At 33.9% G+C, this 21,046-nt stretch overlaps 2 protein-coding genes across 2 annotated transcripts; one reads left to right on the forward strand and one right to left on the reverse strand.

The window, feature by feature from the left end:
* Positions 1–379: 379 nt before the first annotated feature.
* Positions 380–5,427, forward strand: LOC121411024 (NADH dehydrogenase [ubiquinone] 1 alpha subcomplex subunit 12-like). Its single transcript, XM_041603485.1, has 4 exons — positions 380–612; positions 2,073–2,155; positions 4,016–4,088; positions 4,771–5,427. Exons 1-4 carry the CDS (start codon positions 530–532, stop codon positions 4,940–4,942), a joined length of 411 nt encoding a protein of 136 aa, XP_041459419.1. The 5' UTR covers positions 380–529; the 3' UTR covers positions 4,943–5,427.
* Positions 5,428–7,843: 2,416 nt separating this feature from the next.
* Positions 7,844–20,626, reverse strand: LOC121411022 (succinate--CoA ligase [GDP-forming] subunit beta, mitochondrial-like). The gene is made up of 11 exons (XM_041603484.1): positions 20,507–20,626; positions 14,908–15,055; positions 13,362–13,461; positions 12,995–13,085; positions 12,296–12,448; positions 11,834–11,923; positions 11,113–11,209; positions 10,258–10,419; positions 9,574–9,716; positions 8,889–9,009; positions 7,844–8,642 (listed from the first exon to the last, which is right to left on the reverse strand). Exons 1-11 carry the CDS (start codon positions 20,570–20,572, stop codon positions 8,533–8,535), a joined length of 1,281 nt encoding a protein of 426 aa, XP_041459418.1. The 5' UTR covers positions 20,573–20,626; the 3' UTR covers positions 7,844–8,532.
* Between the last annotated feature and the right edge of the window lie 420 nt (positions 20,627–21,046).

The following is a 21,046-nucleotide window of genomic DNA, read 5'->3' on the forward strand; positions in this document are numbered from 1 at the left end:
TTTACCATTCGACTGATAAAAAATTGAAGCCTTTATGATTGTCCCAGGATGATTGTATTATGGGACCGGGGGCAGTCCAGTATATCGCGTTATAGACTTCAGAATATATACCTATTTGCCGATTTCATAGCGTCTTCCTATATCTCAGTGATAAATTCTAAAAGATAGGAAAGGAGATAAGAACTTTCTCAGAATATCTATAACTAAAATAGACTAAAGGCGTAAAGCAGCCGCTTATTGGGGAAAGTTTAGGTAAAAAAAATCGCCCCCCCCCCCTGTTTGTGAAAGCTGGATCAGCCAAATTGATCTCCGATAATAATAGACTCTCCAATTACAGGGGCCCGAGCCGCCGAGGGGGGGGGGGGGAGAGGGGGATCCCAGGAATACCAGCACGCACACGAGTTTCGGAAATTTATCTCCTGTGCAATTACAATGACTGTATCACAGAATCGTGATAATGTCATTGGATGTGCGTATGATATGGGTTGCATTACAGTGGTATATCCGCAACACGTTGTTATTCTGAATTATGGCGTCGACAATACGTGGGAGGTTCTTCCAAACTATCAAAGAATGTGGTGGTATAAGGGGATCATTCTGGAAATTACTAAGGTGAATTATTTCTTAAATGCTTTTATGATGTAGCCAGTGTAGAGTTGTATCTTTTTATATGATAAGTTATTGGTGGGTGTTGTTTGCCAAAACTCGCTTGATTGATTCTGAATCTTGCCTTTCTTTGAGTCAGTCCCGTCTATTGCATATTCTTGTCGGGTCAGTGGTTTCCACAGTTCAAAAATAAATTTCCCGAAACTGAATCCCAAATTTCCTGAAATTCAAAGATATTTCCTGGAATTTTCAAGTTTGATTTTAAACGAAAATCGGGCAATAATACAGCGAGAATAAATTCGGCCTAGCTAGGTGGCCATAATCAAGAATTTTAGCATTTTTCTGTTCACGCCCTCTTTAAAAAAAGGAACAAAATTACAAATGTGAGCGCGGAGCGCGAGTGGAAAATTTTTGAGCTACGTATGGCTGTAAAACATTAGTAAAATGTCACCTGATTATCGTGAAAATTGATAGCTTCTACGTTTAATTGTTGTTTAATTTAAATTTTGTATTTCCCGAAATTTCCTTGAATACTTTCATTTCCCGAACCTTTCCTGGAAAAAGTCAAAATTTCCTGAAATTTTCCGAATTTCGGGAAGAGTGGAAACACTGTGTCGGGTGCATGTTGATGACGGGTCCTGTAGGCTGTAGCTGTCTAGTAATATGAGTATGATGGTGTCCCCAAGTCTGCGTACCTAACAATTTGAGTTAAGATTTAACAATTTCTTTTTTTTTCACAAAATCTTTCAGATAATAATGTTCCTAATATGAGTATGATGGTGGGCCCCAAGTCTGCGCACCTAACAATTTGAGTTAAGATTTAACATGAATTTCTTCTTATTTCACTAATTCTTTCAGTTAATAATGTTCCTTATATTATTTCGAGTAAGTGTACCAAATTTCTCATTAAAAAATGAAAGAATATATACAATTTTCTTGAAAAAACCTCGGGCTGTCATTTTCAGATAAAAAAAAAAGGTACCCCATGTCTGCACACTCATTCACTTTGCACATGATTCAGGAAATTTGATGAGAATGGCTGCATTTTGAGGCTGTCACACGAAATGCCCTAAATTCATTATTTTTCCATCATTTTGAGTCAGATTTTTTTTATGAATACTTGTCTCCATCAATCTATGTAGCATGTGTAAAGTTCATGCTCATTGCGTATCTTTACTAGAATCGCGCAGATACCTGTGTGCACAGACGAGGGACTGCGCAGGCTTGGGGGAACTTGCCATAAGTGCAAATATCCCATAAAAATTTAAAAATAGGATTTTCTTGGAAAGAACCTTGGCTCGCGCTTGGGCATTCATTTTCAGATTGAAAAAAAAATGGTGGGAACAGAAATTTCAACTGCTTGCAGTCAAGAATCCATCTACAGTTATCCCTGATTGTATGAAGATCAATTTATTCTTGCTTCGACTCAACCAATATATTTTTCTCTGCTGTTTAAAAACCATTAGGGGAGAAGATCTTAAGGTTGGTGCTCTTGTTGGTGAGGACAAATATGGCAACAAGTACTACGAGAATGACAGGTTCTTCTTAGGTAAGGATGGCGAGCACATAGTGTGCTCTGAAGCATATTCATCAATCACATTATGGTTGTAAAATTGATTACTTATTTAAGGGTTACTGTCTATTTTCTGATGGTTGCTTGGAAGGAGTTGATTAGGATTCTTCTTTACATGTTGATGTCCACCCTGATATGAAGTTGGTGTTTATAAAAATAGAAAAATGAGATGAACATATTATTGAAGATTTGATGAAAATCCTGAAAAAAATAATTGTATTTTAAAAATGGTATTTTTTAAACATCACATGATGATGTGAGCAGCTCTTCCAAATTTCATGAAATATAAATTTCACAAAGTGCAATTTTCGCAGAAACTTTTTAATCATTTAACCTGTGCATTTATCAGGCACATTTTTTCATCCATATTTTGTCATGGACCATCCACACAATAGCCATTGGTAGAATCTGCATATACCGGTACCTGGGCCCTGCTTTAATGTGATATCAAACAATCAAAAAATTATCACAAATTATCTTTCTCTAAACCTTCATAAATCTTCATAAAATGGTCCCCTAATTGTTCATGCATTTTATCAAACCCAACTAGTTGTTAGAATTGAATAAACCTTCCTTACAGATTACTTAATTACTCTCAGTGGATTATTAAGATCTTGTTTTAGCCATTACTTTTGGTGACATTCTCTCCTTTTTTACATTTGTGAGAAAGTTAACTTCATACAAAAGAAAATCATAAAAAGCAATGTCCTTTTGTCTTGCCTGAACGAAGCACGACAGAGACCTAGTAATTACTCTTCCTGTGTTTTGTTACAAAAATGTTACTTTTTGTTCAACTTGTTCTCATTACTTTATTTCATCACCAATTTTGTTTATACTTGGTACATATGATCCTCGAGTAATACCACATATGTGTCCATCAGGATGACGTGTCAAAGGTCATCTAGGGTTCAAGAGGTCAAATTATGTGAGGTCATGTCTATCCTATTAAAAGTTTTTGTTCAACTTGCTATCATTTCTGCATGAATTAAGTTCACACTACATGTAGGTACATATGATCCTTGTGTAATACGACATGTTGGTCTTTAAAGTTGATGGGGTCAAAGGGTTATAGGTAAAATGATATTAGGGATAACCATTCTTTTTATTATAAGTTTTTGTTCAACTTGCTCTCATTTCTTTATTTCAGCATCAATTTTGACCACATTTGTTTCAAATGATCCTTGGGTAATAACAATTGTGTGATGTTGAGGATAATAGAGTAAAAAGTCATCTAAGGGTCAAAAAGTCAAATTTTTGTTCAACTCGCTCTAATTTTTTTTCTACATCAATTGTGTTTACATTTGGTACAAATGATCTTTGGGTAACATCACATGCGTGTTGTTGAGGTTGATAGGGTCAAAGGTCATCTGGGGGTCAAAAGGTCAAATGATACACGTATGAGCACATGTCCATCCTTTTTTCAAGTTTTTGTTCAATTTGCTCTCATTTCTTTAATTCTGCATCAATTGTGTTTATACTTGGCACACATTATCCTGGGTAATACCACATTTAATATGTTCATTAGGATGATAAGGGCAAAGGTCATCTAGGGGTCAAAATATTCATATTGCTTATTGCACATGAAATAAGGCGAGACTCATGGTTCGCAAATCACCTTGTATTTAAATATTGTATGGATGAACCTTTTTTTTAATAGATATCATGTGATTTTTTAATAGTTGTAAGAGTGATAGAAGGAATCCTAAATTAGAATATGAAGTTATCTTGAATTTGGTTAGGCCAGAAAATACATGCAATGTAGTTTTGGATGTTTCTGCATTATTATATAATTTGTTTTATATCTAATGTTACAGTGCATATATCATATTTTTTTAGCCAGAAATAGATGGGTGCAATATCGCGATGATCGCTACTGGAATTATGATGCAAGCCTTGTTCCACCAGAATGGTAAGTGACTAGTCCTATTAAGATCGAATGCAACAAACTTTAGCAATATTTATTTTTATATTGTTCAGACCTTGCCAGACAAATTCTTGTCACTCACTGTACAACAGTAATTAAAAAAAAGACATTTCTTTTAAAGCTTTATACAGATGAACCTATGGCATCATATTGTGCTACAATTTTCTTCAGAATTCAGTTGGTTGAAGCTTTTGAAGCCAGGTGACTAAAATCTCTCCTGTTTGTGAAATTTTGTTGTGTCATACATTTATACACCAAATGTTGCTGAACTAGGTTGCAAAAAAATGTCTGATCATGTCTGTGAAAGTGCATTATCGAGTCATTCCATGTCCATTTTATGTTAGCATAAAAATATGTGATTGGGATTAATTTGTTGCAAGCCATTTCCATCACCTAACTGAAAGTAGAGGGTTAACAATCTGAATTCATACAAAAATAGTTGCATATTATATTTTTGTTAATGGTGGTAGGTGTAAAAGCTTCCAAAGAATCAAGTCCTTGTCATGTTATTGAGGTTTTTTTTTTAATCTATAAATCTGGAAGGACCAAAATTCAAATAATATTGGAATTCTTTTCAGATCTACATGTATGTTGTTTACATTTTCCTGTGTATAATTCCTTTTCATGTATATATATTTGTTTCTTTCTCTTTATTTTAAATATACAGGCACAGATGGCTTCATAATATAACAGATGATCCACCCACTAAGGTACCACCCGTCCCTCAAAAGTTCATCTGGAAAGAACACAAGGAGAATTTTTCTGGAACGAACAAGGAATATGTACCCTACTCAACCACACCGAAGAAGATTCATGAATGGGTCCCTCCGAGGAGTTAGTGCTCATTTTTCTGAGGAAATTAACATATTTTTATTTGTGAAATGGTCATTAATTTTCCTGTATTCGGGATCAGCTTGTACCTTTACAGAGTAAATTTTTCTTGAAAACAATTCTGAAAATATTCAAATTGCAAAACAAAAGTACCAATTCTAGAAGTGGTTCAAAACTGAACTGAAGAAATAATCCAATAGAAATTAGAATTAGTCAAAATGTGGTGCAGCCCCTTGCTATGCTGAAGAATATTTAACACTATGAACACCATCTAATATGTGTGTTATAAAACTTATCAAGATCAAGAAGTTACCAATTTAGAAACTGGTTTAGTTCATATTTCCCTCAAAATATCCTTCATTAAAACGTTTTAATAATAAGAAAAACACAAAGAATTGCTCTGTATGAAAAGGTTACAAGGCATAATATTATCATGGATTTGTTGTACATACATATTTCATCTGACAGATGTAATAAATAAACTATATACTGATGATTCTGTGTAGTAAACCTATTTTCATTGACTATCTTTCTGCTTCAGTATTGAGTAGAAGAGTGGAATTTAATAAAGAGAAACAAAGCAGTCAAGCATAGTACTGAAAATATTAGAATCTGATGCAAAATATTGTTATCAGAAAAGTTATATTCAACACTGGCACTCTGGAAACAAGGATACTGATGTCACCCACTCTATTTCTGATATGTTTTTATTTTATGAGAATTTTCCCCTTTTTTAAATAAAAAGCATGAAACTTGGTTTCTTGTAAATCTTTGTTCAATTGATTGATTTACTAGAGGTGATATGCATGTGTACATTTGCAATTGGATATACCGTAATTATTACAATTGCTGTAACCTTAGAATGTCAAATATACAAAAATTGAAATATTGTTTATTTCATGTAATGAAAAAAAAATCATTGTGATGTGACATCACCAGCTCTCTCATTAACATGTTGACCAGGTATTTTCAGAATGTCATAATTTTGTTGTTTTACAACTAATTTTTCAGTGTTATACTTGCTTGATTTTTCTCTATTTATTCAAATCCTCTTGCTGTTGAGATGGACTTCCAAGAAGTATTGATAAGCTTGTTATTTATGTTCATTGTCAGGCAATTTTTATTGTCAAATGATTTGTGTTTCCCTGATTAAAAAAATATGCAATGGTGTTTCTACTGATAACATTCTTATATCATGGTGAGATCAGTCTTGCGGAAGATGTAGATACTTGCAGATTTGAGAAGTTAATTTCACAAGTAATACAACATTTACATTGTTGATGGTTGTACTTCTTCCTGAAAGAGATTTATTTAAAGAGATAGTTAGAGAGAAGATAAAGTGATATAGGGACTGATGGCAATAGAAGAGAAGGAAAGAAAGGGTGATAAGAATAAGAGATTGAGAAGAGGAATAGAGTGAACAAAGAAGAAGACAGAGATGACAAAGGGAGAGAGGAATATAAAATCAAGTAGAGAGAATGAGAGGAGGAATGAGGTACATCTATCACTGGCAATATTTCTGACGTACTAAATTCTCTAATTCTCTTGAAGGCCGGTTATTATTAAATATTTTGTTGTAGAGAAATATGAATATTCAGAGAGGAATGCATTGGGAAAATATTCAAATAAAAAATTGCAATTTCATGAATTTAAATACGCACCCTGAATCTCATTTAATATAGACACAAAACATTTGAAACTAAAAAACTTTTAAATAAAATATTGATTTATTTTCAATACCATTACTCACAAGCACTTGATAGGAATGATTTTGAGGAATCGGTCTCCTCACGGCTCAAACATACATCTTGTGCAATCAGAAACACTACATGTCGCTATAAATATCCATTTACACTACAATACTGCCAATAATGAAGGAATATTATAGCACTTTTCGTTGTTTCCAATCAAATTATGAGATAAAATATGTCAATCATAAATATATTCTGGTTTATTTTACTAATCTTCATATCCATTAATGCAGATGAAATATGTAGACAAAGAATAAAATCACAAACCACTTTTCTAACTGATTACATCAACAGGTGATTGTGCATACAACCTTACTTATGTCATTGCCTCACAACTGATTTATTATGAATATCTTTGCCTGCCTATTGAGGCGATAAGAAGTTTCTAGATAAAATCCCCCTAAAAAGGAGAAATTTGTGGAGTAACATTACGAATGTAGATTTTAAAAAGAAATATGTTACACTTAACATATCACCCTGATTGACACAAAGAGCTTATCTTCTTTCACAATTGACTTCTTTTTCTGTTATACATATAGCTTATTTTATACTATATTGACTCCTAACATGCCAAAATATGCAATTGGCACCTCCAAGTACAAACAAATCTCAGAGCGTTATTTCTCTGATATGTAGAGTTGGGATAAATTTCATAAGCTTGAATACTCAGGTGCCTTAGGCACTGGTATCTCATTTCTGTACAAAATCAACAAGAATCAATATTTCAGAGTCATTATTTCCTTTTGATTCTTATGATCTGACATCACATGTGCATATCCTAAATATGGTTGGTAGCATCATCAACGTTTTATGAATCCTCTTCAAGATAATTTCAATTTTGAAAAAATCATTATCAGTAGATTATTTGATCAGGGAAATTACCACACATTATTGGCAATTGCATATTTGAATTGAATCATAAATTACTAATTCGAGGGTTGAATGTACAGTAGTTTACTAATTATAAAAAGCAAAAAATACTGCCTCACTTTCACAATCTGTTGTATACTTTATATATAACTCTGCTGTATCACACACAAGAAAAGCCCAATAACATCAACATGAATACATAAATATTAGCATATTTTGCTTTGGTTTTCTCACATGACAATGGACACAATTTTAACACAAGGTATAACACAAGGTATCTCCTTTAAAAAAAGAGTGGTCATACCTGGATGTTTTAGCCTGCATATGCTGACATACAAACCTCTTTTGCAAGCTGTTTATTTAATCCAAATCTTCATATTTGTAATTGTTATTTTATTAACAATACCAAATGATTTATTGATATCAACAAATTTAAAAATTCGAATCTTGATATCCATAATGATGAAGAGGTAAAATGTCTTGCAATACCTAGGTTGGCATACAATATCAAAAATCCCAGTTGTGAGAACTCCTTACAGAGGTTTGAGATAAATTCTAAATTGCAATATGCGATCTGTCTAATATCTACGTCCATGACCTGTTGTAGAATATATTAACCTAAGGTAACAGACTGTTCAGTTAAAGGTACACTTTGAAGACCTCTTCACTTTCAGCAGTTTTTTTTATCACATTAAGTGACGGTATCCGGCTAAATGATTCGTTCGTCACACAAAGTGTAGAATCCTGCTCAATAATCCAGTGGTGGCCAAAAATATTGCAGCAGCTATATCACTACTCTACAAGTGATATTTATTTAGAGCTGGGTTCTAAAAGGTTGTGTGTCCAAAACTGATGTCTTTTATTACACCAGCAAAGTTTTAAGAAAGTTCATTGTGCCATGTATGGATAAAGCTTGATGTATCCTTTGAATCCAGTACAGAATCCTGTTCATGTTAATGGGCCTTTCTACTATGTTGTTAATTAAGGCAAGACACAGCTTTCTTGGCAGCGTCTTCAAGATCAGAAGCAATTTTAATTGGAAGACCACTGTCGTTGAGAATGTCAGTAGCTTTTTCTACATTGAACCCTGTCAAAACAAACACAAGATAAAACAAAGTGTGAGAAACTCTTCATTATTTCAATATTTTCATTATTTAGATGTATACAAAAAGGACAAACTGGAGAAAATATATAACTGTATCCTGCTCTGAATGTGATATCATTGTACCCGATACAAGTTACACCTAATCTATGATACATGCCACAAACATGTTTAGCCAATGTCTATTTAAAAAAAATCTCCATATGATACATATAGGTTCATTTTGCTCACCTGCTAACCTGACCACAAGGGGTACTTTAAGATCCATTCCTCTGCAAGCTGATGTGATGCCATTAGCAATTATGGAACAATCTACAATACCGCCAAATACATTCACTAAGATAGCTTTTACCTGTAAAATTGAACAAAATGGAAATGCACTAAAAATTTAAATGGCTAAACCCAATACAAACCTTACAAATAAATTCATTCTACCCTTCGATTTTACATATAATTCTGAACTAAATTTAATGGATTGCAAAATATACTGTTTAAATATCTTCACTCTTTCCCTTTCCAGTATTTTCCAACCTCCTAAAATCCCTCCTCATTGTCCGTACTGCTCCTCCCTATATGAAGCCTCCTCCCTTTTCTCATGCTTCCATTTCCTCAGTCCTCTTTTATTTTTCCCCCTTCCATTCTCCCCTATCTCTCTGCCTTCTCTCACTTCTTTCTCTGACCCTTCCTCCTTCTCTATCCCTCCTCCCCTCCAACTCCTCCTTTCCTCATTTTCCTACCCCTTCTTCCCTTCTTCATCCCTTCCTCCTAATACATATCCCTTGCCTCAAATAAAAAGCTTTGTTTCATGGTACGGTCTACAGGTCAAGAAATGATTTGGGTTTAAGTTAATATTAATATTTCATTTGGTGAACCCATTTATCACAGTATCAGACAGCGAAGACCTAACTGGACTCACATTTTCATCTGAGCTGATAAGTTTAAATGCTTCAAAGACCTGAGACTCTCCTACTCCACCACCACAATCTAAGAAGTTTGCTGGCTCTCCACCATGAAGCTTGATGATATCCATGGTTGCCATGGCCAGTCCAGCACCATTTACTGTAACAGAAAAAAAAATATTGTCCAGTCAAACCTGCCATACAGACGACTCAGAGGATTAAATACAAATCTTTGATAGAGAATAATCACCATAAAATGTTCACGACATAGTGGTACTAATCAGATGGTGATTGGATTAGATCCTACTCCAGGCAATAGAATCCTTCATCAAGAATTTCATCCATTCATGCAATGGTTCAAAGCAAGCGATGTAATTATATCCATTTCTATCGTCCTCTTTTTCTGCTTGTCATGCTTCTTTGTCTTCATCACCATCTTTATGTCTTTGTTATCATTCTACTCCTCCTCTTCTTCCTTCTTCTCCTTCCATCTTCCTCTCCCTTCCTTATCATCCTTCATCTTCAACTTCTTCTTTTTTCACATCCTCCTCCCCCTTCTTCTTCCCCTGTTCCAAATGCAGCATTGCAAGAAATTACCAATCATCTTAATTCTAATCTTAAATCAATCAAAAGTGAATACTGATCCACTTCTTAAAATTACTTGCAAAGAACTTTCTTGCAACATGTCAGAGGACACCTACCTAAGCATCCAATATTGCCATCCATACTAATGTAGTTAAGGTTATGTTCAGCTGCTAGAACTTCCTTGGGGTCTGCCTCGGTCATATCGTCCATTGCAAAGACCTCCTTCTGACGGAACTCTGCATTGTCATCAAAGTTGATCTTGGCATCGAAGCATACCACTAATGGGGAAAGAAATACAACAAAAGATGAAGGTTGAATGTAAAGTGTCCAAAGAATGCATTCAGTTGCAGCCAAAATGTTGTAATACTCATTTGCTTGCTCCTGGTAACATCTGTGTATAAATTACCTAGTATAAATCCTTATTATACTCCAGCACAATAACAAGCATTTTCCATTCTGGGGTGAAATCATTCTTAATCTTGACAAATGATCAATTTTCAAGAAAAAATACCTTGAATGCAATTCAAAACAAGCTTGTCACTATTGCTAACTAACATTGGGTAGAGAAAACCAAAATATGAAAAAACCCCAATATTTTATTGCTTGAAATGAAATCTGAAAATAAAAATACTCTGAAAATTCTTTTTACCCAACTAATTGTGGGCCCAGCAGCTGCTGTGGAGTGCCAGATTGTCATAGCTCTATCCCTTGAATTGTTGAACGCCAAACTGGGAAGCAGCAACTCCCATCTTTTAACATCTTTTGGTCTGACGCAGCCAGGATTTAAACTCCTGACCTCCCAGTTGTGAGACAGACGCTCTACCAACTGAGCAAACACACCGGTTATATTATCTTGGATCCCTCAGAATTGATTTATACGTCTTGTAATGCCTTTTGAAAGAACTTGGAAGCGATACTGCATCTAACAAATAGTACAATCAATGAACCAATAAGTAAGGATAGGGCCATACCTCTTCCATCATCTGTTTCTCCAAAAGGATTGACTTCAACTTGTGTGGCATCTACTCCAAGGAATAATTTATATAAATTCTTAATTTGGTCTGCTGCCTGTTAACAAAAAAACAAAAATGAAATAAGTTGAGGGAAAAGTGAAGAAGAAAGATTGGCCCAATTTGATCTTGCCTCTTAGTATTTTCATGAACACTATGTCACAAAGCACAACTATTATTACCCCAGATTTAGCTAAAGCTACCACTTTATCAGCAGGACTCAGAACAATCAAGAAATCAATCTCTGTGGGTATCTATTCACCTCATTTTGCTGAAGGAATACACCATGGCTGCGATTCGAACCCAAAATCCTGTTTCAGTTTGAAAGGTCATCCTTTCGTGTCAATAAGCCTATCCAGAGAGAGTCCACAAGGGGCATGGACATCCCATTCTAGCCAAAATGTGTACAGTTAGTAACCTGTGAAAATAGAGGTATCCTTTTCTTTTTAAAGTGGCATGGAAATTAGAAATATGCATCTTTTTTAATGAAGATCTATTCTTATTTTCAACAAGAACCTTTTGGAGGGACATTGAGAAGAAAAATGCCAAACAAAATGGATCAATTTTCTCTGCTCCCAGCCCCTATTCATAAACCTATGGCAAGATATCAATCGATAGTTACCTTGTTCCATCCATACATGATTTGAAATGACTATTACCATCTGAGATAAATTTCACTTACCACCCTGATAAGATCCCCTTTAAAATCAAGATTCTTTGCCATGGTAACAGCTTGTTCATCAGTGATGCCAACAAAAATGTCAATAGGTTCCTGCAATTAATAAACAAGTAATCAGAAAAGTAAATGCTTTTAAGGTAAACACATATACATCATCTCCCAGCTTAAAACCTACAATAAGTAAACATGAAAGGTTCTCTCTGTATAAAGCAAAAATAGTCATGAGAGCTTCGAAAATTACAATTCAGAAACCTGGCCCATCTAAATGAGTAAATCTTCCTCTACCTACAACAAAAATTTGAAGCTTTGAATTATCATCATCATCATCATTATGATCATGAGTCTTGTTATTAATTTCATCAATTCTACCATTGATGTCATTTTTTTAATCATTACTATCATCATCATAATATAAATGTTATTATCACAATCACCATCTTCATCATCATGATTATATCAGCATACCTTGAATATAAGCTCTGGGGTTTTGTCTGCTACCTCTTCAATATCAACTCCACCAGCTGGACTACCAATAAGGACTGGTCCCATCATACCTCTGTCCATTAAGATGGCTAAATATGTTTCCCTTTCAATATCTAATGCCTCTGCTACCATTACCTTCATTTGTGGAGAACAAAAATCAATTCAAATCATAATTTTTAACTAAACCAACAAATCTGTAAGGTATTATCACAAACATTACCTAAATTTTTCCATCAACAACATAAATAGCTATTTCCTTCTGAAATATTCAGTATTGTCTTGTAACTTTACTGATACAATTGGCACCCTTAGGGCCATAGTTTGTACATGTATAAATTCCAATAAACTCCAAGTTACTTTTTCTATTGTTCAATAGACAGATAAAGTCAATACTGCCCCACTTTTACAAAAACCAAGCATGAGATATATTGAACAAAGTTATTTTTTAATGGATTGACATTTTCTAAAATGATCCTTCAAAGAAAAAATTTCATTAAAAAAACCCACTGATTCTGCTATGAGGTGATTAATAATCATGCTTACGTGTGTGCATCTATGTTAGTGACAGACTCATTTTGTTCTTTGACAAGAAACTACATTTTTTTACATACCCCATTTCTTTAAAGTAGAGCAGAATACAATGGCTGTATTATTCTAAGTTGTTATTTTCAAGAACCCTACCTTTTTAACAAGAACCCCATCCTTGGGAGTTTGTTTGGTGGTGAGTTTGGCTCCAATCATCTGTTCTACTAATGGACCAAGATCATTTGGGCTAGGAGATAAATGAAGATGAACAATATTCACTTTGGATCAAACCAATACATATACTGTAGTTTCAGTAATATGAATGCCATGATGACTAAAGAAGAAAATAAAATATTGAAATCAACTGTCAAAGTTTATAAACAACAGTAATAAATATCTAAATAAAGTCTGGATCAAACAATTGGCTTCACCAATTTTTTTTTTTTGGTAAAATAAAAGCAGAAAGAAATGTTAGAAAATAAAGCACAGATGTTCAAAATGTAATTGGATGATGTGTGCTTACTTTTTGGTTAGGTGAACTCCTCCTTTGAGACCACTAGAGAATGTTCCTTTACCCCTACCTCCTGCCAGTATCTGAGCTTTCAATACAATCTCTCTCACATCTATTACAGACAAGAAACAGGGAAATATACTAGTCAAAATTATATTTTCTTGATACCAAGCACTGGTTTAAAAAAACACATAATAAAAATATATTCAAAACATCAATCATACAGAATACAGATTATTAGGGAAAAAAACATAAAAAGACAAGCCAACTGAGAATAAAGTTTATCATTAAAAGTGTTGTTCATTAAAGTGATACTAATAATTATTCCTCTTAATTATTCCTAGACATCACATAAGAGTCACATCATAAACTCTACTATAATTTCAATAAAAAGGGAAAATATCTGTAAAGGAATATGTGTGGTAGCATTACCGAGGCATTGTGAAAAAGATATATGCTTCATAGTTACAGATAATGTTCTTTTCTCGAAAAGTGTGTACAAAATGCTGTGTCTGTTTATACATAGAAAATTCAAAATTTGGCATTCTACAGAAATTAATATTGTAATATCGTAACAGTATATTGGATAGCTGCTCTCATGGAAAATCACAAACCATTGTTTGAATATAATTCACTAGCTTTCTTATTCTTTGACTCTTGGTTCATCTTTCTATTTCACTTTTGTGTATTCATTGAATATGTTATATATTCATGCTGCTATCGATATTAATAACATATTTTCAATGCAACTGTACATTTTTTTGATATTGGAAATAAACTTTGAATTTGATGAAATTTAAATACATTTAAGCAAAATGTTTGCCTTATTTTCTGCTCATAACAAAAGCTACTTGATGTCACAGTGGACTACTTCTTTCACAAGTCCATCCCAGCAAAAAGTTGAATTGAATAAAAGGAGAAAAATGAAACAAAACACTGAAATTTCATTAAAATTGGATGTAAAATATGACATCTTAAAGTTTAGCTTAATTTTACAAAACAGTCATATGCACATCCTGATCAGAGTGTAAATGAGGGGACTGATAACATCATCCACTTTCCATACATACATGTAGGCCTATATCTTTTGTATTTCATTACATGACATACAAAATGTTTTAATTTTCTCCTCATTGTCATGTGAAATAAAGTTTTATGCTTCGCTGAAAATGTGATCATTGCTTTAACATTTTGTGGTTCAGTCAAGTTGGTCATTATTTTCAAAAACTTGTAAAAGATTGAAATATTGTATAATTCTAACAGTAACAAACAAAAGAAATAGTGAGAGGGGGTCATCATCACTGAGTTGTCTATATAACTGTTTTGTGAAAAATATGGAAAACTTTAACATGTTATAACTTTCTTAATATACATCCCTTTTGTATGAAATTCTCATATTATGCTTGTTTGATTTTTCTCTTTTGATTCAAATCAACATTTATCTGGGGTAGACTTTACCTTTAATATCTTTCTCTGATCTTTCTGTCTTTTTAGAGTTTTTTTTTCTCTCTTAGACCAACTTGACAAGTGAATCCACGGTGGACAAAGCAAAACTCACCCAAGTCTTTGCCTTGCTGGACTGCTTGTTGAGCATCATCAGCAACCATGAACTTCTGAACGTTAACATCATACTGCTGCATCAGCTTCTTACTTTGGTACTCCTGTAAGTTGAGGTGTCTCACTGGCACTGTCCCAACTACACCAGCCTATACAGAAAAGAATTAACAAAGTTATGGGACCTTTAAAAGACTCCACATTGCTGTCTACACTTTTTTCTTTTCGAAGGAAAGTGGAAATCTCAGGGGCGAAAGTTGCAGGTGTTTTTGGCGGTACGCGCAGATGAATAGGATAGAATCCCTCGCTCTGTTGAGAGTAAGCATACGTTAGTAAATGATTTTTACTATCTAGGAGCCTCCTGGCTACCCTTGACATCATATCACATAAAAAAAGCATTCTGAAAAAGCTTCAGGTTTCCAGAAGGTGAGTAGAAAAACTGGTGACACGAATTTAGGCCGATCATGCCGAAATAGTGGTTTTGGCCCTGAAGCTTTTGATCTAGATGAATTGGCTTAAGCTCGAAAAATTACTCACGTCGAAGTCGGGTGGCGCCGGTTCGAAACAAACTGCATTAGCACCCGACCCATTGGTCCAATAAAAAATAACCCTTTCCCGGGTGACGCCGGTGCGAAACAAACTGCATTAGCACCCAACCCATTGGTCCAATAAAACTTAACCCTTTCCCGTTAATATGATGGGGCGTCCAAACTTTGCGGACTTTTGAAAAATATTCATCAGGCTTAAATTTTTTCACAAAATATTCATAATTTATACAAAACCAATTCAAGAAATAGTTACCACATTGACGGCAAGATCCTAAACTATAAAATCATGGACGAAAAATGTAAAGTAGGTCAAGGGATTTCGCCGGTATCGCAATCTCAAAATTCTATTCCGATTGGCAAATGCGCGTTGTGCTGGAAAACCGTTCTGAAAAAGTGTGACCTAACTTCGCGGACCAAAGTTTTTGTGCAGATGTATACTAAAACTCAAGCTCAAAAAGTGACATATTTATATCAGATTGATGGCAAAATGCTAAATAATTGGTTAGTACCATATTTGACTCACATTTTTGACGATTTTTGCTTGCAAAATGGTGATATCGTAATGCTTGTTGAGAATATCAGATTTCTTCAAAATGGGCGCTAACGGTGACAAATTTGCTGATCTTTTGTCAATATTTTTCATGAATAACGAACTCATCCTAAAAAAACTTACACCGAAGGGTAATTTTAGGTCGCTTTTCATGTTGATGTCAGATTTTAAGGATCGCTGCTAATTTTTGAGACAATACCGTCCGCGAAGTATTGACATGCGCGTAGTTTAACTCACTGCCATAAATAGGTACCTGACAATCTGCGCTTCCGCAGATTTCTTGGCACCATGCTATCGTTCAGCCTCTTGTTCGAGTGCACAGTGCATGTCTCTGCTAAAATCGCTGTAGCGGTGCTATTTTTAGACCGTAAATCATGAATGGGCCCTGGGGCATCAATCAAGAGATCTGGAATTCCATTTGAATGACTTGATATCGCTTATTTTTTCTCCGTACGATGAACAAGGGCTGAGATACGACCATCGAAAGATTGGAGACGGATTCGATGCCTTGAATTTCAAAAAAGGAAGGTATGTATAGTTTTGAATGTTATATATTTACGTAGAATATTTATTTAATTACCAGCATATGAAATATCTAGGTGATTTGAATACCGAAACAATGTTTTTTACCTCCGAAACTTGCTGTATGTGCCAAGCAAAAATTGGCTGCATGACCGCGCGCGCATTATACTGGGAGCTCCCGCCCTTGTCACAGCCGGTCTCTCGGCAGTCGAGCTGACCAATGCGGTTGGCTGGGTGATGGGAGCGGTCGATAGTGAGTCGTTCATGCTGGATTGAACTAGATCTTGAATTGTTTACTCTATATTGTGCCTTTTTCTTAAATTTCTGTCTTTATACCGTAGATTATTATTTTGATATTGATATTAATTCATACATTTTGTCACAAAAACATTCTTTCCTCCCAAGGTTACAGAGTCAAGATGGTTGATTGTTCAGTCATGTTTCATCATTTGGAAACTGGATTCTTCAGTTTTGGAAGTGGAATATCAATGTTGACTTTTTACATTAAAATGCAAAATCTTTATTGTTTCTTTTTTCTTTTGTAGAAAAAATATATTTTGAAACTTTTCAATCATATTTCATTATTTTGAGACTGGATTTGCTTTTGAAAGGGGAATATCATAAATGTTGACTTTTTAATTAAAATGCAAAAATTATGTTTATTTTCTTTCATATTTTTTTTATTTTTTTAAATACTTTTTTAGTTTCTTTTTAAAATTTTTTGTATTGTTTATTTTTTTTCTATTTTTTTTGGTCATGTTTCATTATTTGGAGACTGGATTTGCTTTTGAGGGGAGAATATTTAAAATGTTGATTTTTTAAATTAAAATGCATGAAATTGAAGTCGTTTATTTTTCTTTGTAATAGTTTTTTCACTCTTGTAAGAAAATGCATGAAAGAATATTTCATTTCCAGGTGGGTCTAAGTCCTGTATTTATTTATTTTTTATTATTGTTAGCTTTACTATTTTTTTATTCACTTTTTTTTTATTAGGGGTGCAGGTGGAGGTTGTGTTTCAAACTGGAAAATGGGGATGGGATTGGTACAAGTTTTTGTGTCACTTTTGTTTCTCTTGTGTTTAGTGTTTGTTTGAAGCTTTGATGTCTGTTTGATTGTTGTTTAGAGCTTTGTTATCTTTTTTTCTGGTTGTTTTTTTTTTGCTTTGTAAGAAATAGACCACTCTTTTCCTTTTCTTTTGGCTTCAACTAAGAATTGAAATTATTTATTTTTCTTAAAAAAAGAGAGCTCAAACAGGGCCTTTGTAATACAATATACGTATACAAATCTAAGAAATACATTGAAAATGATAGAATATACTAAAGCTTAATTTTTATCCTTCTTGATACTTTAAACAAATTGCATACAATGCTACAATCTACATACATATTTTACACTTAGCTGCTCATCCCTCCTAAAAAATGTACTCAAATGTCCATTGTCTCTAAAATCAAAAGCTACATATTACACATGTATAACAAATTGTTGAAACAATAGAATACATAAGGAATTGGTGAAACAATCAAATACATCAGGAAAAAAACATGCTAGTATTTTTATTTGGTCATTCAAGTACAAAAGGAATAATGTTCATATGTAAGAAAAGACTTAAGACTTAAAAAAAGACAATACTTAAGTTGAAAAAGAGCTTGTAATTTAATCAGAAAAACAAAGAAATACACTATCATGATCACCTTCATTTGGCAAAAAAAAAACAGGCGAGTAATTGTGATTTTGCGTAATTTGCATAATTAGACTTAATTAGAAGAAATTATTTTACACATAAGACAAATTACAAGATGAAATGATTACACATCAATTGAGCCTTCTTTCATCTTTCCATTGATACCTAAATTACTTCATAGGGCTCAAAAACAAAGAAGTTAGAGCCTGTCGAAGACTTGGGTTCAAAATGGTCACAATTTTTTTTTTATAACTGGAATAACTTTATCATTTCTTGATGAAAATTAGAGTTCTTGGTATCATTTGAAATGTCTTTTTAAGAGCTTTCAAATGATACCAAATTTATTCATATTTGATTTTCATTTTTTTTGTCACATACTATAGCCATAGCCATATGCATAGGCCCCTACCTACATATAATACTTATCTAGCAATAAGTGTGAGTGACCCTTTCCATACATACTTTGCACCAATGCACACTTGATGCCATGCAAACTTCACACTCAAGCAAACAATGCATCTGTTATTTCCCTCCCTGATCTTCTGAAGTCGGGGGTTAATGAAATGGGCACGGCCCACTGGTTCACTGCTACCATCCTGCCTGTGGGGAATCTACAGGTAGGACTATGGTATGCCTAGCCAGGGGCGTTGTGGGGAGTGAAAGTTATATACTGTACGTAGCTCACTCCCCACTAACGCCAGGAATCACCGTACATGCCTTTGCGTATCGGACAGGATTACCCATGGTGAACCTAGACCTAAATCACCAATTTTAGTTATAGTTTTTCGCCCAAAGTTATGTACATGGGCAAGTTTTATGTTTACCCCCATTTGATTCTATTTCTTTTATTTTTCATTAAATAAATAGTCGTAAAATTGAAAGAAATTAAGAGCAATAGCGTTCACTTACCCCCGTCTGTTTACGAAGCCATTTTGATTTCTTTTGTTATGATACCTAGATACACACGCGTGCAGAGCTGCAACTTAGATTTAAAAAATACTTGCATTTGTCAATAAAAATCACGATTTGTAAAATATTTGTTTCGGTTGAAAAATATCATGAAATAATTTATATGATATTTATCGATAAAAAAAAATATTTTGCGATTCCTGATATCTATCGGCAGATGCAAATATTTTTTTAATTCAAGTTGGCAGTCAAACCGCCAACCTGGATTAAAAAAATATTTGCATCTGCCGATAGATATCAGGAATCGCAAAATATTTTTTTTTATCGATAAATATCATATAAATTATTTCATGATATTTTTCAACCGAAACAAATATTTTACAAATCGTGATTTTTATTGACAAATGCAAGTATTTTTTAAATCTAAGTTGCAGCTCTGCACGCGTGTGTATCTAGGTATCATAACAAAAGAAATCAAAATGGCTTCGTAAACAGACGGGGGTAAGTGAACGCTATTGCTCTTAATTTCTTTCAATTTTACGACTATTTATTTAATGAAAAATAAAAGAAATAGAATCAAATGGGGGTAAACATAAAACTTGCCCATGTACATAACTTTGGGCGAAAAACTATAACTAAAATTGGTGATTTAGGTCTAGGTTCACCATGGGTAATCCTGTCCGATACGCAAAGGCATGTACGGTGATTCCTGGCGTTAGTGGGGAGTGAGCTACGTACAGTATATAACTTTCACTCCCCACAACGCCCCTGGCTAGGTATGCCAATGCTGTACATAGCACACACTTTGAAAAATCATTTAAATATCACTTTTGACTTTGTGACCAAAATTACTGATTTCCACACAGTTGCAATTTATTTTTCATTAGTAACTTGGGAATAATTTTTGTATTCACCAGAGCGCTCAAAAACTTGAATTTTTTGGCATATTTTTGTGTATGCCCTCTATTGGTGGAAAGTGATATGGCAAGAAAATTTTCATTTTCAATCTCTATATTTAATTAAGAAAAAAATAATTTCAAGAATTAAATTTACATAAGAGCCAAGTTATATGGTTAATGCCTGTAATGAAAACTGACAGTGTAAGAAAAACAAGCATTTGTCCCATATAAAAAGAGAAATTAAGCCAAACATTGCCACCATTATTTTGCCACACATGGAGATAGAACTGAGAACAAGGTTATATCCTTGTTCATTGAATGAGTGGCACGGCCCAGCGCATGAAGAGTTTAGAAAGGCCTACATAGTTTCCTAGGCATGGGACTGTAATAAAACAATTTTGGAGAACTAGCTAGATCTAAATTTAGATTAGATATATACTAACAATATAACTATAGATATCAGAAAAATATTTTGGTATATAGAGTGGACTTACGTTTCGCTGGAGGACTGTCTGAAAAGACTGGCGACAGCCTGATATCAACCTTGCAACATGAGCCATTACGAAGGGTGAACAGAGTGGATCTAGAAAGTAGAATGAATACCACGAACACAAATGAATTTTAAATTGATGGCGCTATTGTCGTATCTCATGGAGCTGTCTTTTTCACTGCACTTTTTTTAGCCTTGAGCCTTGATCGGAGGTGTTTTTGGTGGAAACTCTCGTATAAGAAGCCAGGCTAGGGGACACAGGGGCCTGTCCCCCATGATGAGGTAGATAAAACAATGAAAAAAATATATATAACCGGGGCGGATAAAAATGAGAAGAATATAAGATATAATAGGATTAAAAATAAAATAATCCATAATAATGTTGACTGGCCACTAATATCCACAACTTAGATGTGTTCGAATTTAGGTGATACTTTCTTTCATGCGTATTATAGCTTTTTTTTTTAGATTGACAAAAAAAAAAAAAACGATTCGTTGATTGATTGATTTAATTTGCGAAAACAAAAAATGATAATCGAAGTAG

This window comes from Lytechinus variegatus, chromosome 3 (assembly GCF_018143015.1).
Source record: "Lytechinus variegatus isolate NC3 chromosome 3, Lvar_3.0, whole genome shotgun sequence".
Lineage (NCBI taxonomy): Eukaryota > Metazoa > Echinodermata > Echinoidea > Temnopleuroida > Toxopneustidae > Lytechinus > Lytechinus variegatus.